This window comes from Poecilia formosa, unplaced genomic scaffold (genome assembly GCF_000485575.1).
Source record: "Poecilia formosa unplaced genomic scaffold, Poecilia_formosa-5.1.2 Scaffold39, whole genome shotgun sequence".
NCBI lineage: Eukaryota > Metazoa > Chordata > Actinopteri > Cyprinodontiformes > Poeciliidae > Poecilia > Poecilia formosa.
The window spans coordinates 1,352,625-1,375,118 of record NW_006799978.1 but is presented as its reverse complement, the minus strand read 5'-3'; the positions used below and the strand labels follow the sequence as shown (position 1 = coordinate 1,375,118).

The 22,494-nt window shown below is 36.7% G+C and overlaps 1 protein-coding gene across 3 annotated transcripts in view; it reads right to left on the bottom strand.

Annotated features, from left to right (window-relative positions):
• fstl5 (follistatin-like 5) overlaps positions 1–22,494 on the bottom strand; it is a 192,272-nt gene that overhangs the window by 121,372 nt on the left and 48,406 nt on the right. For all 3 annotated transcript variants that reach the window (XM_016670941.1, XM_007551027.2, XM_007551028.2), the window contains exon 4: positions 8,071–8,319. In XM_016670941.1, coding sequence (XP_016526427.1) covers positions 8,071–8,319 — 249 coding nt within the window. The remainder of the gene's footprint in view (positions 1–8,070; positions 8,320–22,494) is intronic.

The following is a 22,494-nucleotide window of genomic DNA, read 5'->3' as shown; positions in this document are numbered from 1 at the left end:
TAGAAAAAAAAAAGTAAATTCAACTGGAAAAACATATATATTTTGACTTTGCTTGTTTCATGCAAACAAGCTTCCACATTCATGGATTAAAGAGGAAATTGTTATTTTGACCAAACAGAGTGATGATTTTAATTTCTGCAGTTGATATGATATTTTAGTTTGGATGGTTTGTGACTTGGAATTCCAAAAATGTTAAAGTGGTTTGAATGAAATCAAAAATTACCTAATATGTTTTTGGCATAAAGACAGCCTCAGATAACTGAAGAAGGCAACAAATCTACAGGCTCAAGAGACAAAAAAGGTCTCTTTATATGGAAACTCATGCATGGTTTGATTCTCCATATTACTGACTCTTGGTTAGACATAGTGCAGCTTAGAAGAGGGACCTGGCTTGTTGAAACCATTTACAAGGCAAGACACAGTGGAGTGATTCTTGAGGCTCTATAGATGCACCAAGTTGTTTCTCAGTGGCTAAAAAAGTTTTGAACTATTTCTAATTTGATTCTCAAATGGAGTTGGAGATCAATTCAAGCACCTTATGTCCAATTTTAATTTGGTATATTTACCTAATTAAAACTGTACACTGTAGATGCTTTGAACCTGTAAATGATAAACTTGAAGATGCTTCTGTATGCATACATTTAACCATACTCCAGTTGGAATGAAGGAGTTATATTCTATATACACTTCATACAGATATGATGCAATATATAGAAACAAAAGCGAATGAATGATCCGCTGCAACTTAAGTAGATGATGCAATGCAAAAAAACAATAAATAATAAATCTAGAGACAGTGGTAAAATATATTTATTAGGAGCCGGCTGATTTTCGATATTTATGCTCTGCCTGGTAATTTATTATGTAGAATGTAGTGAAAGGAGCTGCTTTTTTTGTTTTAATCTTAGCTCTAGTCGCCTTTGCTCCACAGTGGTTCCAGGCTAAAAAAATATATAAAATATTCACTATCATATGCATATTGCCCTTTGCAGATCGGTCAGACTTTTGTGCACCACTTAATATTCAATCAGATCTGATCCTGTTTAAGTTACCATGCTGTGCAGGAGGAAAATGGGGGTCAGATCCTTTCCCCAGTGCTAATGAGAAACTTCAGTCAACACATGGCTGTCATTTTTTATCCTGTCTTCCTCAGCAGATAAGCGTCACCGTGAGGGTCTGGACGATAAGGCCTGTCCATTTCCATGTTAAAAAAATTAAAATCATCCAGCTGGGACCAAAGCCGATAGTGATTCAGCTTCTTTCCATACGGGTGTCACTTCTAAAGCAATCAGTCAATGACTCCAAGATTGAACTTGCTCGGGGGACTAATCGTCCGTCTCTTAAATTAATACGAGGCAGAATTACTTCATTGATCAAGACATGCCCTCTGCATGTCTGCTGATGATATGTTGTCTCATTAAGTCATGAATATGGTAAATATCGACAACATTTTATAGCTTCTCTGAATGAACAGCAATGCGTCTTGTTCTCCTTGGTGGCTGCAAAAGTATTCACCATATTTATAATTTTTCACATTTCCATCACATTACAACCACAAATTAAGAGTTAGTTTGAGGGGGATTTCATGTGATAGACCAACACTAAGTAGAGCAAAATTTTAAAGCAGAAATAGAAAAATTGTTTTCCAGAATATTTACCAAACAGAGTAGTGTTCTTATGTTCATCCCTCTTTACTATATAGCAAAATAGATTTTGGTAAAAAAAAATTAGATATGGATGTAACTTATCTAAAGGAGTCTACCGTTATGCAATATATCCTCAAAATTATCACAGTCCTGTGAGAGCATCAAGAGGAATGCAGTGTGAGGGTGGATCTCGTCAATTAATGCCCGTCAACCGACTTCCCGTCTCAGCATTTCAGGGATGCTATATGAAGCCGTTCTCCTCTACAAAAAGATATCTTAAGATGATACCCAATCAAAACAGCATCATAACAGAGAACCCACATTAATTAAATACTAGTCTATATTTCTATGACCTTCAACCATTTGAATTATTTGTATGGATGTGTGGGCAGACCATATTTTTTATGTATGCCTGCTGATGTGTAATGTCCTTTTGTTTTGTTGGAAAATAATATCACTCATGAAGAACAGGAACACAGCAGACAAGTCAAGTCTAAAGTTGTGGAAAGGTTTAAAGAAGGCTTAAGTCATAAAACAATATCTCAACTTTTCTACCTATAAATCCCACAAAACACTTGCCTTCAGCAAATGCTACATTTGACAGATCATCCACGCTGTAGAGAAATCATCATGTTGAGGGGAAGTTTTCCTTCAGCGTGGACAGGGAAGCTGGACAGAGGAGTTACGTAGAGCAATCTTGGGGAAAGTCTGTCCAGGACAAAAGACGACTAGAGGCTGCAGGATAAATTAAATTTCCAGAAGAACATTGAGAATAAATCTGTAGCATGTTCTCCTGTTCGAATGACCTCGTCATATTCCACACCTAAATTAAATTGAAAATTAAGACCTGCTGACAGACGCTCTATCCAATTTCACTAAGTTTGAGATATTTTGCAAAAATGGGTAAAAATAAAATTCTCTTAAATGTGCTAAACTAGTAGACATCTTCCCAAAAGAATTTACAACTGGAACACTTCTTAATTTTAATCTATATGTAAAAAAAAAGATTCAAAACTTTTTTATTTTCTTCCACTTCTATAAGTTTTTTTTGGTCTATCAGTTAAAATCCCCCAAACAGCATATTGAAGTTTGTGGTTGTCAGTAAACTTAAGATTCAAGGGGCTGGAATACTTTTCCAAGACATTATAGTTTTACAAATAAAGCCATTTCATACCAGAATATCTTAAACCATAAAACAAACATCAAATAAGTATCTTGAAATCAAAAGCAAATTTGTCTAAAGTAGCATTCCTCTAATATTACAATCCACATTCTTCTGTCTTAAATACACAACTTTGTAGAAAACTGAAGGGATTATTGTCATCTAAAAGATCAAAAAAGTATGAATTCAACCAATTAAATTTACTCTTGTATTAAGGCTGTACCTTAGTGAAAAGAGATCACAAAATATTAGTGAGTGATAATATGCTACTGTGGCTTTTGTTTAGCCAACATATAGGAAATATGGATAGAAATGTGGCAGTCAGCAGAGCATTAGAGGAGAGGGTCATCCATCTGGGGCTGACAGTTCATTTAAAAACAGCCTGTGGTTGTAAAACTCAATCAGTTTAAAGCTACTTTAACACACACTGGTCCTTTTGCAGCTGTCACAAAAAGTATCAGTTCATAGGAAGTACCTCAGTTCCCGAAGACAAAAACCAACATGACATTGTAACATTACAATGTCTTTAGTTTGTTGGCTCATTAAAAGGGTTCTACTGAAATCAATGAAATAATGTCATTCGGATCAGGTATGCTGGACAAAGAATACTGTATATTCAGAGCAACCAGAGCAGGACCGAGGCTGTCAAACAACGGTGCTTCATAATTTATAACCCAGTCACTACAATACCGTTATGCTGTGTTAATGTTGTGTGCTGCTGAGGGCCAGGAGGTGTGTAGCTGCCAGTCAATATAATTATAAATAAGGAAGTAAAAACTCTTATTTCAAATGAATGTGTGATATATNCTACACGACAGAGGCTCTGACATTTGGTAGAGGTAGGCATACAGTCATTTAAAATGCACTTTAAATTAAGAATATCCCAGTCACCATGTTTGTGAATGGTCATATCAGAGTAGACCACTGTACTCAACTCCCAGTACCTGTTGTCACCTTATTCTAAGTTTAATATTATGTCCGCCACAAAAGACGGGAACAAAATTGGAGAGTGGAATGTGCCAACTGGTGTTGTCAACACTAGCTTGGACACACTGTAAAACCAGAAAATGAGAGAAGTGTAGTTGATACTTGCAAGCTTCTGCACAGTTATTGAGGCAGCAGTGAAAGTATGACATTTAATGTCACCAATTAAATTTAATATTCTCTCTGCTGAATAAGAGTTCACTCTACCTGAAAGAGAGAATGGTAAAACAACACACTTTAAAGGTGAATCTAATGGGGAAACAATATGAAGGGATAGGACTATGGCAAAAAAGGAATGTGTCCAACTTGTTAACTTTGGTGCAATATTTAAGGTGCATTCACACCAGTTCTGTTTAGTTCACTTTAATCCAACTCTAGTTTGTGTCCAAGAAAGTCCGGTTCGTTTAGGGAGGTGTTATTGTCCAATCAAACTTTGATGCAGAACAAAAAAGCAAACTTTGGTCCGATCACAAACCAAGGTCTCAGTTCGATTGAAGTGAACTCTGGTGTGGTTTGAACGCATCTGAATCTGAATGCCAAGAAGACCGGAGACAGACTCCAAAGGCAAAGATCAGAGACCACTGAGATTTGACACAGTGCAGTATGAAAGAGAACCGTAGTATCTGAAAATGTAACAAATGTTGCTATTTTGGACCTCAATCAAACCAAGTTTACTGGACTATCGGATGTGTAGCAGTCCCTGCCAGCCACAGACAGGAGATTTCAGTTCCTTGGTATGAAACGCACTGTTTTGGGTTCTTTAGAGATTGTTAATATGGATTGTAAAATGAGGATGCTGAGTAAAAATGTTTTACTATGACAAGGCTTCTAGTTGGACCATGGAGTGAAAAACCAAACTTTACATGTACATGTCCTGGATTAAGAAGAAAGTTTGAAATTGTGACACCGAAAAATAAAATAAAATTAAGAATAGCCAGAGAAAAGTTTGGTTGTAGTTCTAAACACATTGTCCTTTTACTTCTTTCTCTCCCGTTTTGCTACAGCATCCACTATAATTAATATGGATATGGCCAACTATGCAATTTAAGTTGTGTCATGATGCAGTGATTTTTACAACAGGAAAGAGCTACTTCTAATGTCAAGAATATTTAACTCTTTAAGGAGTTACAGCTTGTGCACAACAGTTGACTTTATGTATTGCTTTAGATTATCAATCCATCGCTTTGGTGGAAAATTACTATTATAATCATTATAATCATGATTCATCTTCAGCTTTAAACGCAGCACTACCTGAACAACTTTACTAAAGGATCTTTTTTAGACAAACCAGTTGCATTGGAAAGTGATATCCTGAAAAAACTACTTTCCTCAATATTACTGTGAAATACTTCATGGTCAGCAACCGATTCTAGGGAGTATTTACCGTGTGACCAGAACAGAGAGGACCCAGGTTTTTGCAGGGGTAAGGGGCCACAGCTGCCCATAAATAGCTAAAATCTACAAATACTTGAGACTCCTTCTAAAAACGCTTAAAGCTGCCTAACAGTAAATGTACCTCAAAATGCACTAATCCACACAGCAGAAACCGCCTTAGGACTACTGCAGAAGATGAGATCTGCATTCTTCCTTTTCTCCACTCTAAGGGGTTCAGCCAATCAGCACCAAGGAAAATGAATGGCCTTTATTTCACTTAGTAATTTTATTGTATAGGCTCTATTACTGTTGCTCAATTATTAATTCCTTTTGACTTACATAGGTCCTTTTGTAGATAAAACTTTTAGCAGCTATGTGGTTTTGAGAAAATCTTTGTTCCCCTGTGTAAAGCTTTAAGCTTTTAGAAAAATATGGTAATCGTAGATTTATTTATTTTTACACTTTTAAACTTGAAGCCTACAGCAGAGATTTCAAATGAACCAGAGGGGGATAAAACTGTTCTCTCCCTTGAGTGCTCCTCCATTGAATAATTGATTACATATCAGTCACAGCGAAAAGAAAACCTGGCGAGACTGAGCAAGGAATGAAATGGAGAAAAAAAGAAGTTGTGTATCTTTTAGTCCTCCTTTGGCTCCCGTTGATCTAATATTGATTGCCTGACATTGGTCAAATATCCCATTCTGCATCTTGAATACCGGGTGTAGAAAAGGAGGGAAGAGGCAGTCTGACAGGACAAGGTGCAGGAGAAAGGCTGATTACAACCATCACTCACCAGGGTATCATTGATCTCCAAGCCTTTTTCTGTGATTGAGATGACTCACCGGCTCCGATTGTTAACACTAGCTTTACTTGCATTGGATTTTTTTTTACACCCATAATGTATGCCATCTCATGTGGCACTTCTAGATCGTTTATTGTGGTGAGAATTTATTATTTTCTAAATTGTACTGACAGCTTTTATGTCTAAACAAAGGATTTTGTGCAAATGTTTTTTTAGCTTGCTTTGTTGTGGCAATCACTGAAGGTTTCATGTGAGACAATATATAGATCTAAGAGAGCCCCTCTCCCTATATTCTATGAATTTACTTTTCAAAGTTAACAAGTAAACAGGAAAACTGAAAAAGACTTGCTACATTATGCATTTGCTCTCTGTGAGTGTTTTGTTGCTTTTCTCTTTGCCCAGAATGGAACAGCAATGTCAGGAGCTCTTATTTCAATGATGTCTTGGATCACAAGAATGGAGAAGAGCCTCATTTCATGGGACTTGGAATAATTGCAGTGTTTATACACAAACCGTGGTGTAGCAGTCAGGCTTCTCTAGGGAAATATGAACAATGTAGAACCATGGTCTTGCCCCTACTTTTAAACAGAGTTGTGCATTTCAAACAGAGCTGCTATTTTCAGATTGTGTGCTTTATTCTCAATGTTGCAACATCTATGCTGTGTTAAAGGAGCGTTGTTTTGCCAGTAAATCACAGTCTGGGTACTGCCGTGTCCTCTTTGTTGCTGATACGCCAAACAAGTTCTGCAAGTGTTGATGTGCTTTTACTGTGATTACCAAAGATGCAATAAAACTCACGAGAAGATGACAGTTTTCTTTGACAATATTCTCAGTAAGAAAGTGCTTTAAATGTGAATGCAAAATCAGCACTGTGTTGCTTTAAAATATGTAAATCAAACCTAATCAAACAGAATGTGCCAGTGGTACATAAGACGCTCTATCATATACCTGGTAAAACTTGTCTTGCTGTTATATGTAGAGGGTCAGCTTTGCTTTGGCTAGCTAAGTTGAAATAAAGCAAAGTATCCTAATAATGCCACTGTAAATGTAGATCTTATTTTATAAACCTATAATCCCTACTAGGTTACTATGTTAAAGGAATTAAGGAGTCTGTCTCCTGAAGCTACATGTTTTGCTTGAACTGTTCAGTAACGACACCAGTGCAGATCTAGTTGGACCATGATGCACAGAGAAATATTTGCCCTCCACACAGATTGTAATTTTCATCTAAATGTAATTTTGTAAATGACAAATACAGTTTACACAAGGAGTAAGGACTGTAATCATCAATATTTACTCAAGTTTTCTACAGCAAATAATACATAGCGCAGACATCCATGGACATTTCTGGCTGTAGGTGGGTGGGGTTGACCTTAAACTTGTCTAGGGCATCAAAATGGCCAGAACAGGCTCTGAATTGCTACATTGATCCACAACTTTCCTCACATTATAGTGATTCTGGTCTGTGGTTCAGTACCTGATTCTAGGGAGTATTTATTATTTAACATGTATTCATGGGACCACAAGGGCCACAGCTGCCCATAAATACCTAAAATCCAGAAATACTTGAGATGGGTATAGATGCCCCTTTTAATGGTTCAAGCACTAAATATACCTTAATATGCACCAATATGCAAAGTGTAAACCGTCTTAGTATTACCACAGAATCTAACATCTACAGTCTTCCTTAACTCTTCAGGGTAAATGATTGATTGATTTGAAGCAGCCAAATGATTGATTGGCTGCTTAGCAGACGCCAGCCAATGACTAATTAGCATTGTGCCTAGTATTCCAATTTCACAACCTGCATTTTCTGCCGAGCATTTTAGATATGCTCTACAAATAAATTCATTAGTAGGAAAATTTTACTTTCCACAGAAAATTCTATGAATAGTGACTCACAAATAGGCAGGGGTCCAATGAAATAAAAATAAAATAAATAAAAAAAAACCAACACAAAAACACTTCAAATGTATTGTCTTTTTCTCACCATAAACTCAAACACTGTAGATCCCTAATTTTACAGAGCCAATTTCAATGGCCTTACAATAAAAGCTCAACTAAACGATCCATCACCAAAGGAAGGTCACACAGTCACTTACCTTTGTAGAAGCACTCCTCGCTGTGCATGATGGTAATCCTGTGTCCTCGGAGACAGGAGGCCCGGTGGAGCTCGCAGTGGTTCTGGTACAACTTTCCATCTGAACCACACACTGGTTTGTAGTGTGGTTTGCAATGATCCAAACACCTGCATTCCCCTTGGTCAGTCTCATGGTTGATCACACAATGGCGTCCCAAGCCACAGTATTTATGCTCACATGGACCTGGATAGCTGCTATGTCCCATAAAACCTAGAGAGAACACACAACGGGAGAAAATGAATCCATTTATGTTTGATGTATTTATGCATCTGCCAGAATAGATGAAAAACCCTGGATTTAAATCCAGCTTCTATTTTCAGATGAATGTAATTTTTAAAATTCACAGGCTGCTTGACAAAAAAGCACTATCAGCACTGGAAGGTTTATTTCTCACCAGACCACCAGTAAGTCACATGCATAAATAATGCAAAAAAATTCAATCTAAACCATCCACTAAAGGTACAAAAAAAATATTTGGAGATACAAAGGCAACACTGAAATGATTTGTGTTTAACAAACTTGAATTTAACATTCATTTGCAGAGAAAACAACCTTTGTGTGAAAATGATTTTTGCTACAGTAGCTCAGATTGTTCTTTTTATGAAGATTGTGGTGGTTTAATGACTATTTCAAAGACTTTTACTGGTGAGTCAAAATGGAATAATACATTTTATTTGAACACACGCCAAAAAAGAAAGATAAAGAAACCCCATACAACGGTGATAAATTCTGTCTTCAATTTTCCAGACATGGCCTTGCACCTAAAAGCTCCATTTTTGATGTATTCAAAGCTTTTTATTTTATGAAAAGTGCCAGGCAGTCAAATAAATACAGATGCAACCCATTTTCACCTCTTCATGGACAATTAAAAAGAAGATAAAGCCCTTTCAAAATATCTCAAGGGTTGACATTTTCTATAATAATGTAGATATAAACACTTACAGGCTGGAATAAATCAGAATCCTAATCTTAAACAGTGGTTGACTGCCAGACAAACTTGAATTTAACATTCATTTGCAGAGAAAACAACCTTTGTGTGATAATGATTTTTGCTACAGTAGCTGGTACAGTTATTACATGCTTTAATAATTTTACCTGTAATGCAGGAGTGGATGGACAATGTAAAAATACAGATAAAATCTTTGGTAAGGCAATATTTAATAACTGGGAAGTGAAAAATGTGAAATAGTTTGTTTTTGTTTTTTAATAATTGGAGACTACAAGAAAGGTAAGGTGGGAACCTGGCAGGTATGACAAACAAAATACATTTACTTACTAAAGGAAATGAGCCCCCCTCCAGCCCTGTCCATCACCCACCCCAAGATTTGAATTGTTTAAGATGCATAGGGTTGTGGAGTAATTCTATTAAAGATTTCATGGTTTTGTGAAATTGTGACAAAAAGAGGTGAAAAGCAACATAACTACATATTGAGAAACATCGGAGGAAAAAAATAGAAAATTGTGCAAAACGGTCCAATGACAGAATCCTATATTCTACAAGTAGCATAATAACATTTTAATATTTCTGTGCAGCAATTCAAGAGGCAATATCTATGAAGCTCTGCTGACTTTCTTCTAGTGTAATGTTACGTTGGAACCAAAGCTTGTTTTGTAGCAACTTCAGAGTCAATGTGCATATCTGAGTCATTTTCCTGCTTCTGCTTCATGACACCTTAGACTGAAGTCTTATTTAAACAACAGGAACATGCACAACAGGAACATGCACCCATTTATATAATCAAAGCTCTTCTGTGCATCATACAGGTGCTTAAAACAGGACATTGCCATAAAACAGTGCATAAGCTTCCCCTGCCAACGTGACTTACTCCTCACATGTTAATTTATGCCCTGTAATCTGCATTTGAATGAACACTTCAGACTGAATGACCTGAGTAGGAGTAATGTGTGCCAGGGAGAAACTAACATATCTGGAAACAAAGCGATCCTTTCAAAAACAGCGAGGACAGAAACCTTGAAGATTTTATTCAACTTAAAGGTAGAGGCATAAAAGGATAACAGAAAGATGAGCAGAGTTACAGCAAAGCAGGTGTGGTGATAAAGTTATCACTGTCTTTAAAATTACTTCATTTCTGGGGCAGTGAGGGTAATTTCTCTCATAAATATTCTATGAGGGGTTCTTTCCAGAAATGGTTTTATTCTGCTGTGGTCTGTGGACTTTTTGATCTGTATAAACACTAACAAGTCTTGACAGGCGTCAGTTTAGTTCACACACCGTAAACCAGCTTTTCACACTTAAGACAGTTCTTTTGACTATCCTTAAAGAGTCAAGAGATACATTGGAAACAGAAAAAGAAAATACTGTTAGGTTTTACCGTTACATGCTCATCAAAAGGTTACAAAAGGAGGAAAAAATGGTGTTAGATTTAATGTGTGAATACTCATTAACAGCTTATACATTACATTAATTGTATTCAAGCGGTTTTAAATACAGTTTTCAAATGTCGCTTTTCAGAAAACCTTATCCATCTAAACAGGCAAATACACATTAAGGTCCGTCCATATGTGTTAATGGAAACATTCAATAAAAAACAAAGAAGCTAGACGACTTTTAGACAAACCAGAATCTGTACCAGTCTCTGTCATTTTTTTATTTTTATCTATAAAAGAACAGGTCAGACACCACATACACAATGTCTGAGAGTACGTGTTTGTGCGTATTATGACTTTAAGTGTTTATTCTCCCACTGTGTCTAAGTTTAGAAACTTTGACATAAAATGTGTTTTATTACTCTGAACTGCATAGGGATGGCTCTACAAAATAGAATATCAACTTAAGACTAAACTTCAAAACTAACAGATTTAAACTCAGAGTTCATTTTTCCACAATGTTACTTGTTGGATGCTGCAAAAAGAGGAGAGTAGCATCCTGCTACATTTTCCCGTGGACCATCATACGGCTAAGTACCCAAAATAACATCTAATTTATGTGATTGAAGATATTATCCATTAATGTGCCTTAATACAAGATTTTGTGAAAAAAAGATCATCACAGTTCTTTCATGACCAAAATCATATAAAAGGAACCTGGATTTATTTTTGTATGTATTTATTTTGGCTATAGAACTATTTACAAAATGTGTAGTAAGAAAGTTTGTCCCTTTTTCCAAGACAACTTTCAATGTCTGGAAGACAAAAACACACAACCATGCCAAATCACGTCTGCCAACAGGATTGTAACAGGAGGATTACATGTGAGCTCAATTACAAATGTAGTTTAATAAACCACTTTTCAGTCAACATTTCACACTTGTTTCATTTTACGACAGATGGAAGCATTTAGATTTAAAAATGAGATGAGCAGATGTTAGTGGTAGTTCAGACAATTAATTTCTTTTTTTTTTCTTTTTTTTAGCAAACTCAACGACAGAATAAAATTGATACCCAAAAATGGCATAGTCAATACACTAATTTATGACTGGCATCATCAAGATGTATTTTTTAAACTTTAAAACAAATTTTGAAAAATAAACCAAAATGATTTCATGTTAGAATGATGAACTTGGTTCCTATTGTACAGATTAGAATAATTTTAACCAATTTGAGCTGAAATTAGAATTAGTTCTTGCCGTTAGTTAACAGCACTGTTGCCAACTTAGCAAATTTTCAGACTAAAAAAATGTCACTGCCAGTTCAGACTTTTTAAAGGTCGGTGATTACCCAAGTTGCAGGCGGTGCAACACTACAGCAACAGTTCACAAAATGTTTACAATGATTCTTTAATGTCTGGCGTTAACATCTGGAGTTTTTTTTGTGGCTGAATAATTTAATTATCAAATATTTTGGTATGCATTTTTGCTCAAAATAAATAAATGATGCTTGCAACAAATGTAACTAAAAAATTGAGCAAACAGAAACTGAGCAAAGTGCTGTACAGCAAGCAAAGTAAAACAAAACAGCAGCAATTAGAAAAATTGGTATTATGTTTTTGTGCAACAAAAGTAGGGAAGGCAAACATAATGTGAGCAATAACCATGAAAAATATTTTAAAAATAAAAACTAATATTTGCAATCATTCTCACTAAAACAATGAAAATATGACCAATCTGATCGGCATAGCCAACATTAATCACATTGCATGGTTTATGATTTACGGTTGAATTATAATTATTGACAGGAGATTAATATTTCACTGGAATTACAATCTAATGCAATTAGCTTGGAACAGAAGACCCCCTGCCTCAGTTATTCATTCACAGGCAAAAAAAGAAAATGGACAAGATGGTAACCTGTACAGCCTATGCAAGTGGTTAAAAGTAAGATATAAACATGATTGGCAAAAATACAATAAGATTAAATTATTATATACAACTGTAAGTTTTACACAATCTTTACACGCACACATCTTCAACGATTTGTCAAAACGCATGAAAAATGTTTCAGAAAAACTTTGAGAGCCTTTTATCCATCAATACAAAATGCTCAAAATCAGAGCTTGTATTTTCCAGTCGGATATGAGGGAAAACAAAGTGACTTAAACTGTCTCAATCACATCGCCAATGTCTCCCCAAACGCAGTCCTGCCTTATCCTCCAGCAATCAGAGAGGAATTAGACGAGATACGAGTCTGAATGCTGTGACCTGATTTGAGTCAGTCAATTTGCTAGTTTATTAATTCCCCGTTGTGCCATAGCGTAATGATTATTCAGTGAATTTGTGCTGCACAGCCAGGCATCCTCTGCCACCAGCAGGGTCAGCGAAGGGCGCAGTGATTTGTTGTCAGCATGCACATCCAGCTGTCTGCTCAGCTGACACCAGATACTAATGAAGAATGGTGGACAGCCTGGCATTTAGTGCTAAAACTGGTATTTTTCAAATTACAGACTAATTTTTTAATGTAGTCATCAAAGTTTTACAGACAAAGCTCATCAGGGCACAGAGAATATAGAGGGGTGCTTCAGAGTGGCTAATATTGAATAGTGTAGATCTGAAAGTTGTAGATTGTGTACATTTTTCTTAAAGCTGAAGAATGTAAAAAAATAAAAATACAAAAAAGGTTTTTCACAACTATCATTTTGTCCTGATACTTATATGAGACATAATCTGTGAAAAGTTGGAGCTCCTGCGCCTCCTCCAGGCTACTGCCGTCTGAAGAAATAGACCTCAAAATTGGCCAATCAGAGCTGTCACTTAAGCTTGTGTAAGCGGTGCTCAATGTGCTGATGGAGAAACAACTTATCGTTACAGGAAAAGTGTTTACCCGCTGTCATTGGTGACCATGCTAACTAACCTTAGCAGTTGTAGCAGGCTATGCTGCAGTGAACCAGCTGCAAAAATTAAACGGCGCTAAAATCCTTGTCCAGGCTCTGATTGGTTGATTTTAGTTAATACCACAAAAGAGCTATTGTTTGTTTTACATACTGCAGCATTAAAGCGAGATTATGTATAAAAAAAAAAACATATTTTAAACATTATGTAAAATGTTTAAAAGTATTTAAGAAATTAAATACTTTTTGTTTTAAAATTTATTTAAAAAAATATATTTTTGTGACAAAGCTGCCACAAACTGTAATTCTGACAACTCAGTTCTGCAACTGTCAAAAACCTCTGTATCATTTTCAACAACAGTTTAGAAAATTGTCTGTGCAGTTAGCCTGACTTTTATCATCTATACTTCCTAACTAAAATCAAGCCTTTTTTAAGCTTCTGTGACCTGTTCTTGCTCTTTTCAGTAACACAATTGACAAATGCAACAGTCTCGATGTCAGTGTCCCCCGTCATCTCTGCGTCACCTCCAACACAAGTTTTCAACTCGCTCCCTGACAGGACCACGCTACACTTGTTTTAGTTAACTACACTGGCTTTGCCATCAGTTTTAGAATGAATTTTAAACTTGTATTTGTTTTTAAAGCTCTTGCTCCCTTTCATTTATCAGAATTGTTGAATTGCTTTATTGACACCAGGTCCTTGAGGTCAGTCAGTCAACATTTACCTGTAGTTCCACAGACAAAAGTACATACATTGAAGTGACGGGTGTTTTGGTGTGGCTGTACTGATCTATAACTGAACTTTGCCTTTTTTATTATTGTATTATCTGGAAATAAGGATTTCCATCACATTCATTAATTACAGTTTTAGCCATTAAAGGTCATAGATAAGGATGGAAGCAAAAAATCAGAGTGATTTTGTCCATATTGTCTTTTTGATATTTTCTTTTACAGACGATGTCTTATTTTGGTTATGAACAATAGCAAAAATGAACAGAAAGTAAAGACAGACAGCACACCACCCCAAACAATAAAAACAATTGCAAAAAGGGCAATATCACATAAGTTACAAGCACAGACAAATGAAGTCAGATCTGATATTTTTTTGTAAACATACTCAGTCCATTTGGCAGAGATCTTTTTTTTTTCTTTTACAACTTGGAGGAATGTCTTTTCCATAGCAAAAATATGATAGCCAGACTTTTAATATTTAAAAGTGTTACTCCTGTTTTGTTCTACCTTGTTTATTCTATTTTGTTTAATGTATTAGAAATAAGCCAAGTATCAGCCAAAAAGCAAGTTTTGGGTTTTAACTGCCTGTATGTAAAATATCTCATATCCACAACGATAAAAGTACCCCACTCCAGCAAATAACCGGGTCCTCCATTTGCTCCAGCAAATAGTCCCCTCCAGTATTTTTATCCATATGCACCTTATTCCTGGCCGCCATGAAGTCATGATTTATGGGCGCGACTTCCACCGCAAACCGGAACCGCTATTTGTTTACATGTTAGTGTAACCGGGTTCTGCTTCACTCCACTGTACCAGGCCGGCCCAAGTAACCCCTCGACTCTGCGTTGTGTAGGTTTTTTTTTTTTTTTAATGAAGACAAGGAGTTTCTGGGTGATCTGCAGTTTATTTCCTGAATGAGAACATATCGGGTTCGAATCAGTGCAACGGCTGAGCTTCAATCAGCACACTACAACAGAGCGAGCGTTATGTTAGCTTTTTAACTTCGGACATGAAGTGTTTTATGATCAAATTAAAAGTACAAAAATTGGTGCCAGGCACATATCTAGTAAATATTAATTATATTGTATTTATCCAAGTTAATAAAAATGATGTTTTATCTGTTGCTAACATTTTTCTACTCGGTGTGCTGAAGAATGCAACTCACCTCTCGTGCAGTTTCACAGACTGGCACTGAGTACAGGAGCCAGCAGCATATTACCAGCCACACAGAGAGGGGGCGCTATTTCCCCATTGCACTGATACATAAAGCAAGTGGGATTCTACAACCTTAACACTGTTACATTAGCAACTCGCTAACCGGCTTTCGTCAGAGTTTTTAGGCTATAAAATATGTGGAACACCACACAGCTTAAATGCGGCAGTATTGTTTTACCACAACCTACAGCTATTGCGGGGAGGGATGGTGACTTGAAGAAATGGCCGCAAATAACCCGTACTAGCATATTTAGCTACTTCACTGGCTCAGTTGCTTCGGATACAGATGCGGGTTTTCTTCCGTTGGCTTTTTGTCCACACAATGAAATGAGCACACAACACACTTTGGGTTCTCTGTTTAAGTTTAGAATTTTTAGCCAAATCCTTTTTGTTTCCTTATCTGTCGGTAGGTGATGAAAACTACTGCTTATCACAGAAACTCTGCCTTTTTGTTTCGGGAGCACGTTCAAAACAAACTTGCTGCTGCAGCCACAAATTGAACTTGGTCTGGTTATAAGAGTACAGCTACGAACATCACAACAGTTACTCGAGCTCCACAATGGCATCTTAGGACACTTTCCAGTGGCAAGCTGTTCTCTATAAAGGGTTAATGTGTGATTCGGTTCGGTTCTAGTCCAGTGGGGGGGAGATTATCCGTATTACTGTCTGGAGCGCAGCAGCTGCAGTCATTTTTCCGCTGATTTGCAGCGACACTAGGTAACGGAGAACCTCGAGGTTCTGATGGACTAAATAAACCCAGATATTTTATTGTGTCTTATAGAAATTTATTGCTGGCCCAAACATAGTGATAAAACACACTTGCTGCAACCACTTAATTAAAATATTTTTTAAATCAAATGAAGACTAAAATTCGCATCGCACCAATATAATATTATGTAGTTCTGCTGTTTTACACTGTCAACACAAAACTGCAGCTAAAGACTGACCAACTTCACTGATTTTCTCTTCTTTATTACCGTCAGCTCTTGAGAGAAACGAGCTGCTAGCAGCGTGGCTAACTCAGGGTCATTCCGTTACAAAACTTAAGGCTGTGTTCCAGTCGCTCCCCGTAATTGAACTCATTTACGATCCTCTGTACTCATCACTGATCATCTCAGATAGCAGACTGCATGTCCGTATACAAGTTTTGCCAAATACTGTACAATAACCGAACAGACCCATAATACTCACCACTATATATTTACTGACGTGACCCTCTCTGTTTTCACATAATGGTATGATCCCATAACCTGTTTGCTACCAGACGCAACGCTGCCGGAGTAGATGCGATGTCGGCAGTACTGTATACTTTGCTAAACACTGAAAAAGACGTTATAGCTTAATGGAAAACTTGTAGCACAGAACCGCGGACGTTTAATAAGATCAACTTCGTCACGCATTGGAAGAACAGCACGAGGTTTTTCGCCAGACCACGGAGGCGAAGAAACAAACATCTGGCTTCTTCAAACGATAAACTCCTTCTACTGAACGTAAGAACAATCATTTACATTACTGGGGAGCCAACCAACCGAGCTCGACTCCATGAGAAGAGGCTTTTTAGCACACAGAAGCAGGCTGATGGCTTAGCGCGCGTTCTTCTTTTTTTTTTGGCGGTTAGCTAGCAACGTTTTGGTGTGCATTACTGCCACCAGCTGGAGCTCAGCATGCCAACGTGCTTATCTTCTTAAAAACAATGTTTTGTGAATTATGTGTTTACATTAGAGTCCTCTACTTATTGACATGGAAATATATCATCCTGGTATAAAAATAACTTTTAGTCAGCAAAGAGCATTGGGATTCTAACATCATTTTGAAGAAAGTAATTCCTTGATGCATAATGTGATGTATTTACACATAATGTGAAAATATACAGCAGATATACTTTAACATGGCCAACACAATTTAAAGATGAATATAAAACGTATCATCTTGAAAGAAACATTTCAAAAGCATGCTGTATGAAGCCTTTAAAAATGCATCTCGATAGCTACAGTTTTCATTCTGAATCTGAATGCCCACATCCACTTAGGCAACATGTTGCCAGAATTTTGTGAAATCTTTTTGACATGTACAAGATTCTTTTTCTGTCATGTTTTTCTCTCCTCTAAATGGAGACTGTTGGACTTGCATTTATCTGATCTTTTCCATCACAACTACTCTAACTCCTCAGAGAGAGAAGAGTGTAGTAAACAACATTTAAGGCTCTGGTTTCACTCAGTTCACCAAGTTAAACTGGCTCTCAAATAAGAAGCAGAGATAAAAAAAAAAAATGAATCAGCAACTAAAATAATGCTGCATTCAAGTAATGTCATTTTCTCACAACTGCTCTTCACATTTAGATATTAATACTTGGTTTCTTTAATCGGGATATTATATTTTAAGTTGATAGTCTTCTGATGTTGAACAGTATTTTTAATTCAACCTTTTGTCATGCTATGTTATATACATAATATAATCAAAGCAATACTCCAGGAATGTGTTTGTTGAGAGAAAAACATGACAAAAGATATGAAGCTTAAAAAAGTAGATTTTACATAATTCCCCCCTCTGGCTCTTAAGAAAGCTGGCACTGCCATTATGAACACCATAGTTATTTTCCATTTTGTTTTACTTCCAAGACATCAACTTTGAGGACTAACTGTTCACTTGCTGTCTGATTTATCCCAACCACAAAAAGGTGTTTTGATGAAGAGTGGTCATGCAGCTCAGTCACATCAGCATGTTACACAAGACAGTTAAAAATGAAATTGCTTCAAGAGAAAATACTTTCAAATAATTCTTAACAAAAAACCTTCCAATGAATAAAGGTATATATTTTTTGTTTTATTTGTAGAGGTCTGAAAGGCAGTTCATAGATTTCATAAGGCAAGTGAAAGATTAATTTCCGGTTGCCCTCCGTGTGGTTGAAGGCGCGTTTCTGTCAGCATGGTAACAGAGGTGTTGCATTAGCTTTTGAAACAATCTCTTTTCACTTTACCATCTGGTAATTGCAGCAGTGTGACAACACCTTCACTCCTGGTGGCATAAACAACTCTTGAACAATTTATGAAAATCTATTTGAGGCATGAGCTCTTTCAGCCCTTTGAAGCGGAGCAACACACTTTGTTTGAAACATTGATGATGTTGCTTCCACCCCAGTGAGCTTCTATACAGCACTCTTCCACTGAAATCCAGAATAAAAACCTTTAAACTTGAGTCTGTTCTTGACTTTCCATTTTTGGAAGTCTTTAATAATTTTTATACAGTAAAACGTGAACTAGAAATAAAGCAACCAGATGTCAAACCACTGCAGTTACTATGTTTCCATATAAAATAATGTCTGGTTAAGTATTAAAGTTAAGCTGGTTAAGAAAGCAATGCAATTACAATCATGTGGTTGTAGTAGAAATGACTAGTAATTGTTTACTTAGAAATTGAAAAGTAGATTTACATACAAAGGGCATCTGAATTGCAATAATTACAATAATTTTGGCATGTAAATTTGATCAACCCACTGGCAATAGTGCCACATTTGAACAAGAGACCAGGATTATCATTTTATAACCAAAGTATATCCCATGTGTCTGGAAGTCCACAATGTGATCCATGTGGCTGTGTTTTTTTGCATTCAGTATTTTTATAAAGCACATTCCACACTTATCATTACTGCATGAATCGTGGCATTCCTTCTACATGCTAACCTTTGAACACAGAGTACAAACCAGTAATACTTTTGCTGCTGGTATTACACATGTAGGATGAGTTGAGCTCACAAATAAATCATCTTGTAGTTCATTGAAAACACAAGTGACAGCAGGTGGGTAGATTTTGCAAAATGTAGAATTTAAATACCTTCAAGTCATCAAGCCTTCAAAACAGACAAAAATGAAAGATTGTTCAACAACTCTAGCAAAAAATAAACTGCCATGAAGATTCGCTGCAAAAATGAATCAAAACTTTGTAAATTAACTATCCACGGAATATCATTTAGCTTGTCAATTTTTCAGAAAGATGAATAGCTGCATGCCAGCTGTCTTCTTCATTGCTTAATAAAACATCTCCCTTGTACAGATTCTCATACTACTTTGATTTACAACTTTAAATCACAGATAATTAATTTGGCAGTTCAATCATTTATCTATTGGGAAAACAGACACTTGTGTAGATTAAACATAGTGACAAATCTCCTTGAGCACCTCTGCATGCAACAAAGATTGTTTTATTTATGTTTCATACTTATGTGCAAAAGCAGTAAAAGGTATCAGACTATTCAGGTCTGAAATATAGAGAAGTAAAACTTTGTAACGATAGATGTCAAGCTGTAGTGGACCAAAGAAACAAGTCAAAAAGTAATGCATTACTTCCAGCCTCCGACAGCATATATGTGTGTGTGTGTGTCGATCCCTTGATCACAGCATGCGCGAGAGAGGATGAGAGCACCTGGCAGCCACTTGGCAACTCTCCGTCCCATTTCATTTGCTCTCCTAATGACTGTACGTGGGCTCGGCTCTTCTCTCATTCTGTCCACATCAGGACGCAGCACTGAGAGCGTTCCCACCAACAGCCCCATTTATCACAGATTGTCGACTAATTGTAAGTACCCCACGCTTCTGACATTACTACTTCACATTACAGTGAGCTGTTTGGTATGCAAACTGTGCACAGATGAGCAGCTCGTCTTCCCCTGACTGATTTCCCCGTCCTGTTGCGAGAACAGGTTTATTAGGCGTTTTTAGTGAAGTCTTTACAGTAATTGAGGAAGGAAATTTTAATGAGTTTTACAGTGGAATCTTCCAGCTTTTAAGGTAGAAATAAGGCAAGAGTGTTACACTTTTGGATATATAGAAACTCTTCCAGTATTAAAGTTAAATATGGATGACTGCAATTTTAGGATTTCAGAATCCAAAAAGTACCAACTCTTAAGCAGTTATAATGTTAACCTAACACTTTTATCAGTTTTGTAGTTAATAAATTAACTTCCACACCACAGAAGCAGCTCAAACCTCCAGATTCTACGTCATATTGTAAGTGGTGTTTCTCCTGAGACTAAATGCAAAAATGTGTGAAAGAACATTTCTATTTTAATGGTTTTAGAGACAACTTTTGATATTCCTAGTCACATATGTGTCTAACAAGCAAGGGCAATTCATTTATAATTATGAAATTCACATCTAAAAAACAAGACTAAAAGGTAACACATCAACTTCTTAAACTGCATTTTTAACCAAACCAGATGGCTGAACCAAGTGCAATTTTATTATTAGCATTAACTTCATTAAATGTTGAAGTTTGATTTGTTCAGAGAGGGAGAGTATTCACACCGCCATTTGGTCTGCTTTTATCTAACTCCAGTTTGATCGTGGAGGTGTGACTCGAACTCTGATGTGGACCATACAACAAACTGGTCCACCTACAAAGCTCGGTCTTGGTTTAGTTTGAATGAACTCTGGCACAGTTTGAACACCAAGTGGACCAGAGAATCAATTTTTTTGCAAAGCAATCCTTTACTGTCCTCTGATGGTGAAGAACAGAGCTGATGTGAATTTTAGTTTTGTGAGGTTGACTGTGATAATTAGGTGTGTAGGTTTGGACTTGTTGCATGTTGAGGGTTTGTTTTCCTGGCAGATTGACTTTGTAGAAGTTTGAAGGTGATGTTTGACCACAAAGACTACTCAGCAGTTCAGGCTGCTGGATGCAATTCTTTATAATTGATATAGATGGCAGAAATGATGTTAAACAATAAGACAAAACCTTGCACAATTATACCTTGCACAGTATGATTCACACTTTGTGGAAACATTTCTTTTCACTTATTGTGTTATGGTTTATTAGAGCAAGCACTTTACTGGGACAAGGCTATGTTTTACAAGGACTTCATTTTGTGTAATTCTATTTGCTTCATGGCTCTAAAGTAAAAGTACAATTCTTCCATTGGAGTTGTATGGTTGTTTGCTTCAAACTGAGGCTTTCATCCTTCACCCGTTCACAATTTACAAATGACAGAGGCCATTTCCAAAGGCAAGCACATGTCAGCAAGAATTAGGACTTAAACTGAATGGTGAAAACATTAAAGCTCAGATTACTCACGTCTAACAAAAAGCAGCAGCAAAGGACTGTTTTCTCACAATGATGAAACACATAAAAGACCATGTCAGATCTCAAAACATGAAAGAAGACAAATCAAAATTCTAGTTGCGTTTTTTTCTTTAATTTGCAGCTATATGCCACACTCCCTGCTGAGTGGAAGCATACACACAAAGACTACGCATGCATAATATTTCACTAGCTTTCTCTGCATTCAAATAGTGAGACTAAACAAGATACAATTAGGAGGTTTTGGAAGCAAAGTGTTAGGAAACCCAAACCCCAACCAGTTCCCCCTCCTCATTTAACCTGTTTCAATTTTATCCCAAACAGTCTTGGATATGAAGGTGGCTGTCACTGCTCCAAAATGATTACTGGCGGAGTTAGAAAAGCATTTTGGATCAAGACTTCAAAGAAGATATTTATAATGTATTCCAGCAGGGAAATACACATAACTTTAAAAAGTAACAGTTAGTTTGGACACAACATACAATAAAATAACTGAGTGGATAGCGTGGAGCTCTGGGGGGTAATTTTCATGTTTTGACACTGATGCGGTCCTGCCATTCAGATGAAAGGTGCATTAAAGTTAATGTTGGCTGAAAGCAGGAACCGACCTTCAGGATAATGTTCCTTCCTATGATTACTGCGCTGACCTTCAGATGGAAACGGCAGCGCTCCTATTGCCCAGCCTTCATCATTATCCACTGTAAGTAGCAAGGGTTCATGCAGATCACTACGAATTATTGATGAATCTCAATTAGATTCGTCTCACCCCATTTAATTCTACACATTTAGGATATGGTTTGCCAAAAATTATGCTTATCAACATCCTGGGAGTCATTTATACGCTGGAGCTGAGTGTTGATGGGAATATTGTTGATCCTGTTAAATATGCAGCAGGTTCTGCTTCCTTTGGCAGTCCTGATGATCACCATGACACCCATCACTTGCCTTTTTTGTCCCCCACCCTTGTGTTATTTTCAGATGAGCATTTTAATGTTAACTGAAAGTTCATTAAGCAACCAGAAAACCTGAAAACAAATTGCCTGTCAGAATAGTACACGGCAAAATGGCTCCCAAATGTTATTCTAATGGCCTGGTAGAGTCAGTTTATGAGAACATTAGTATTCTCCTTCATAGCCATCATA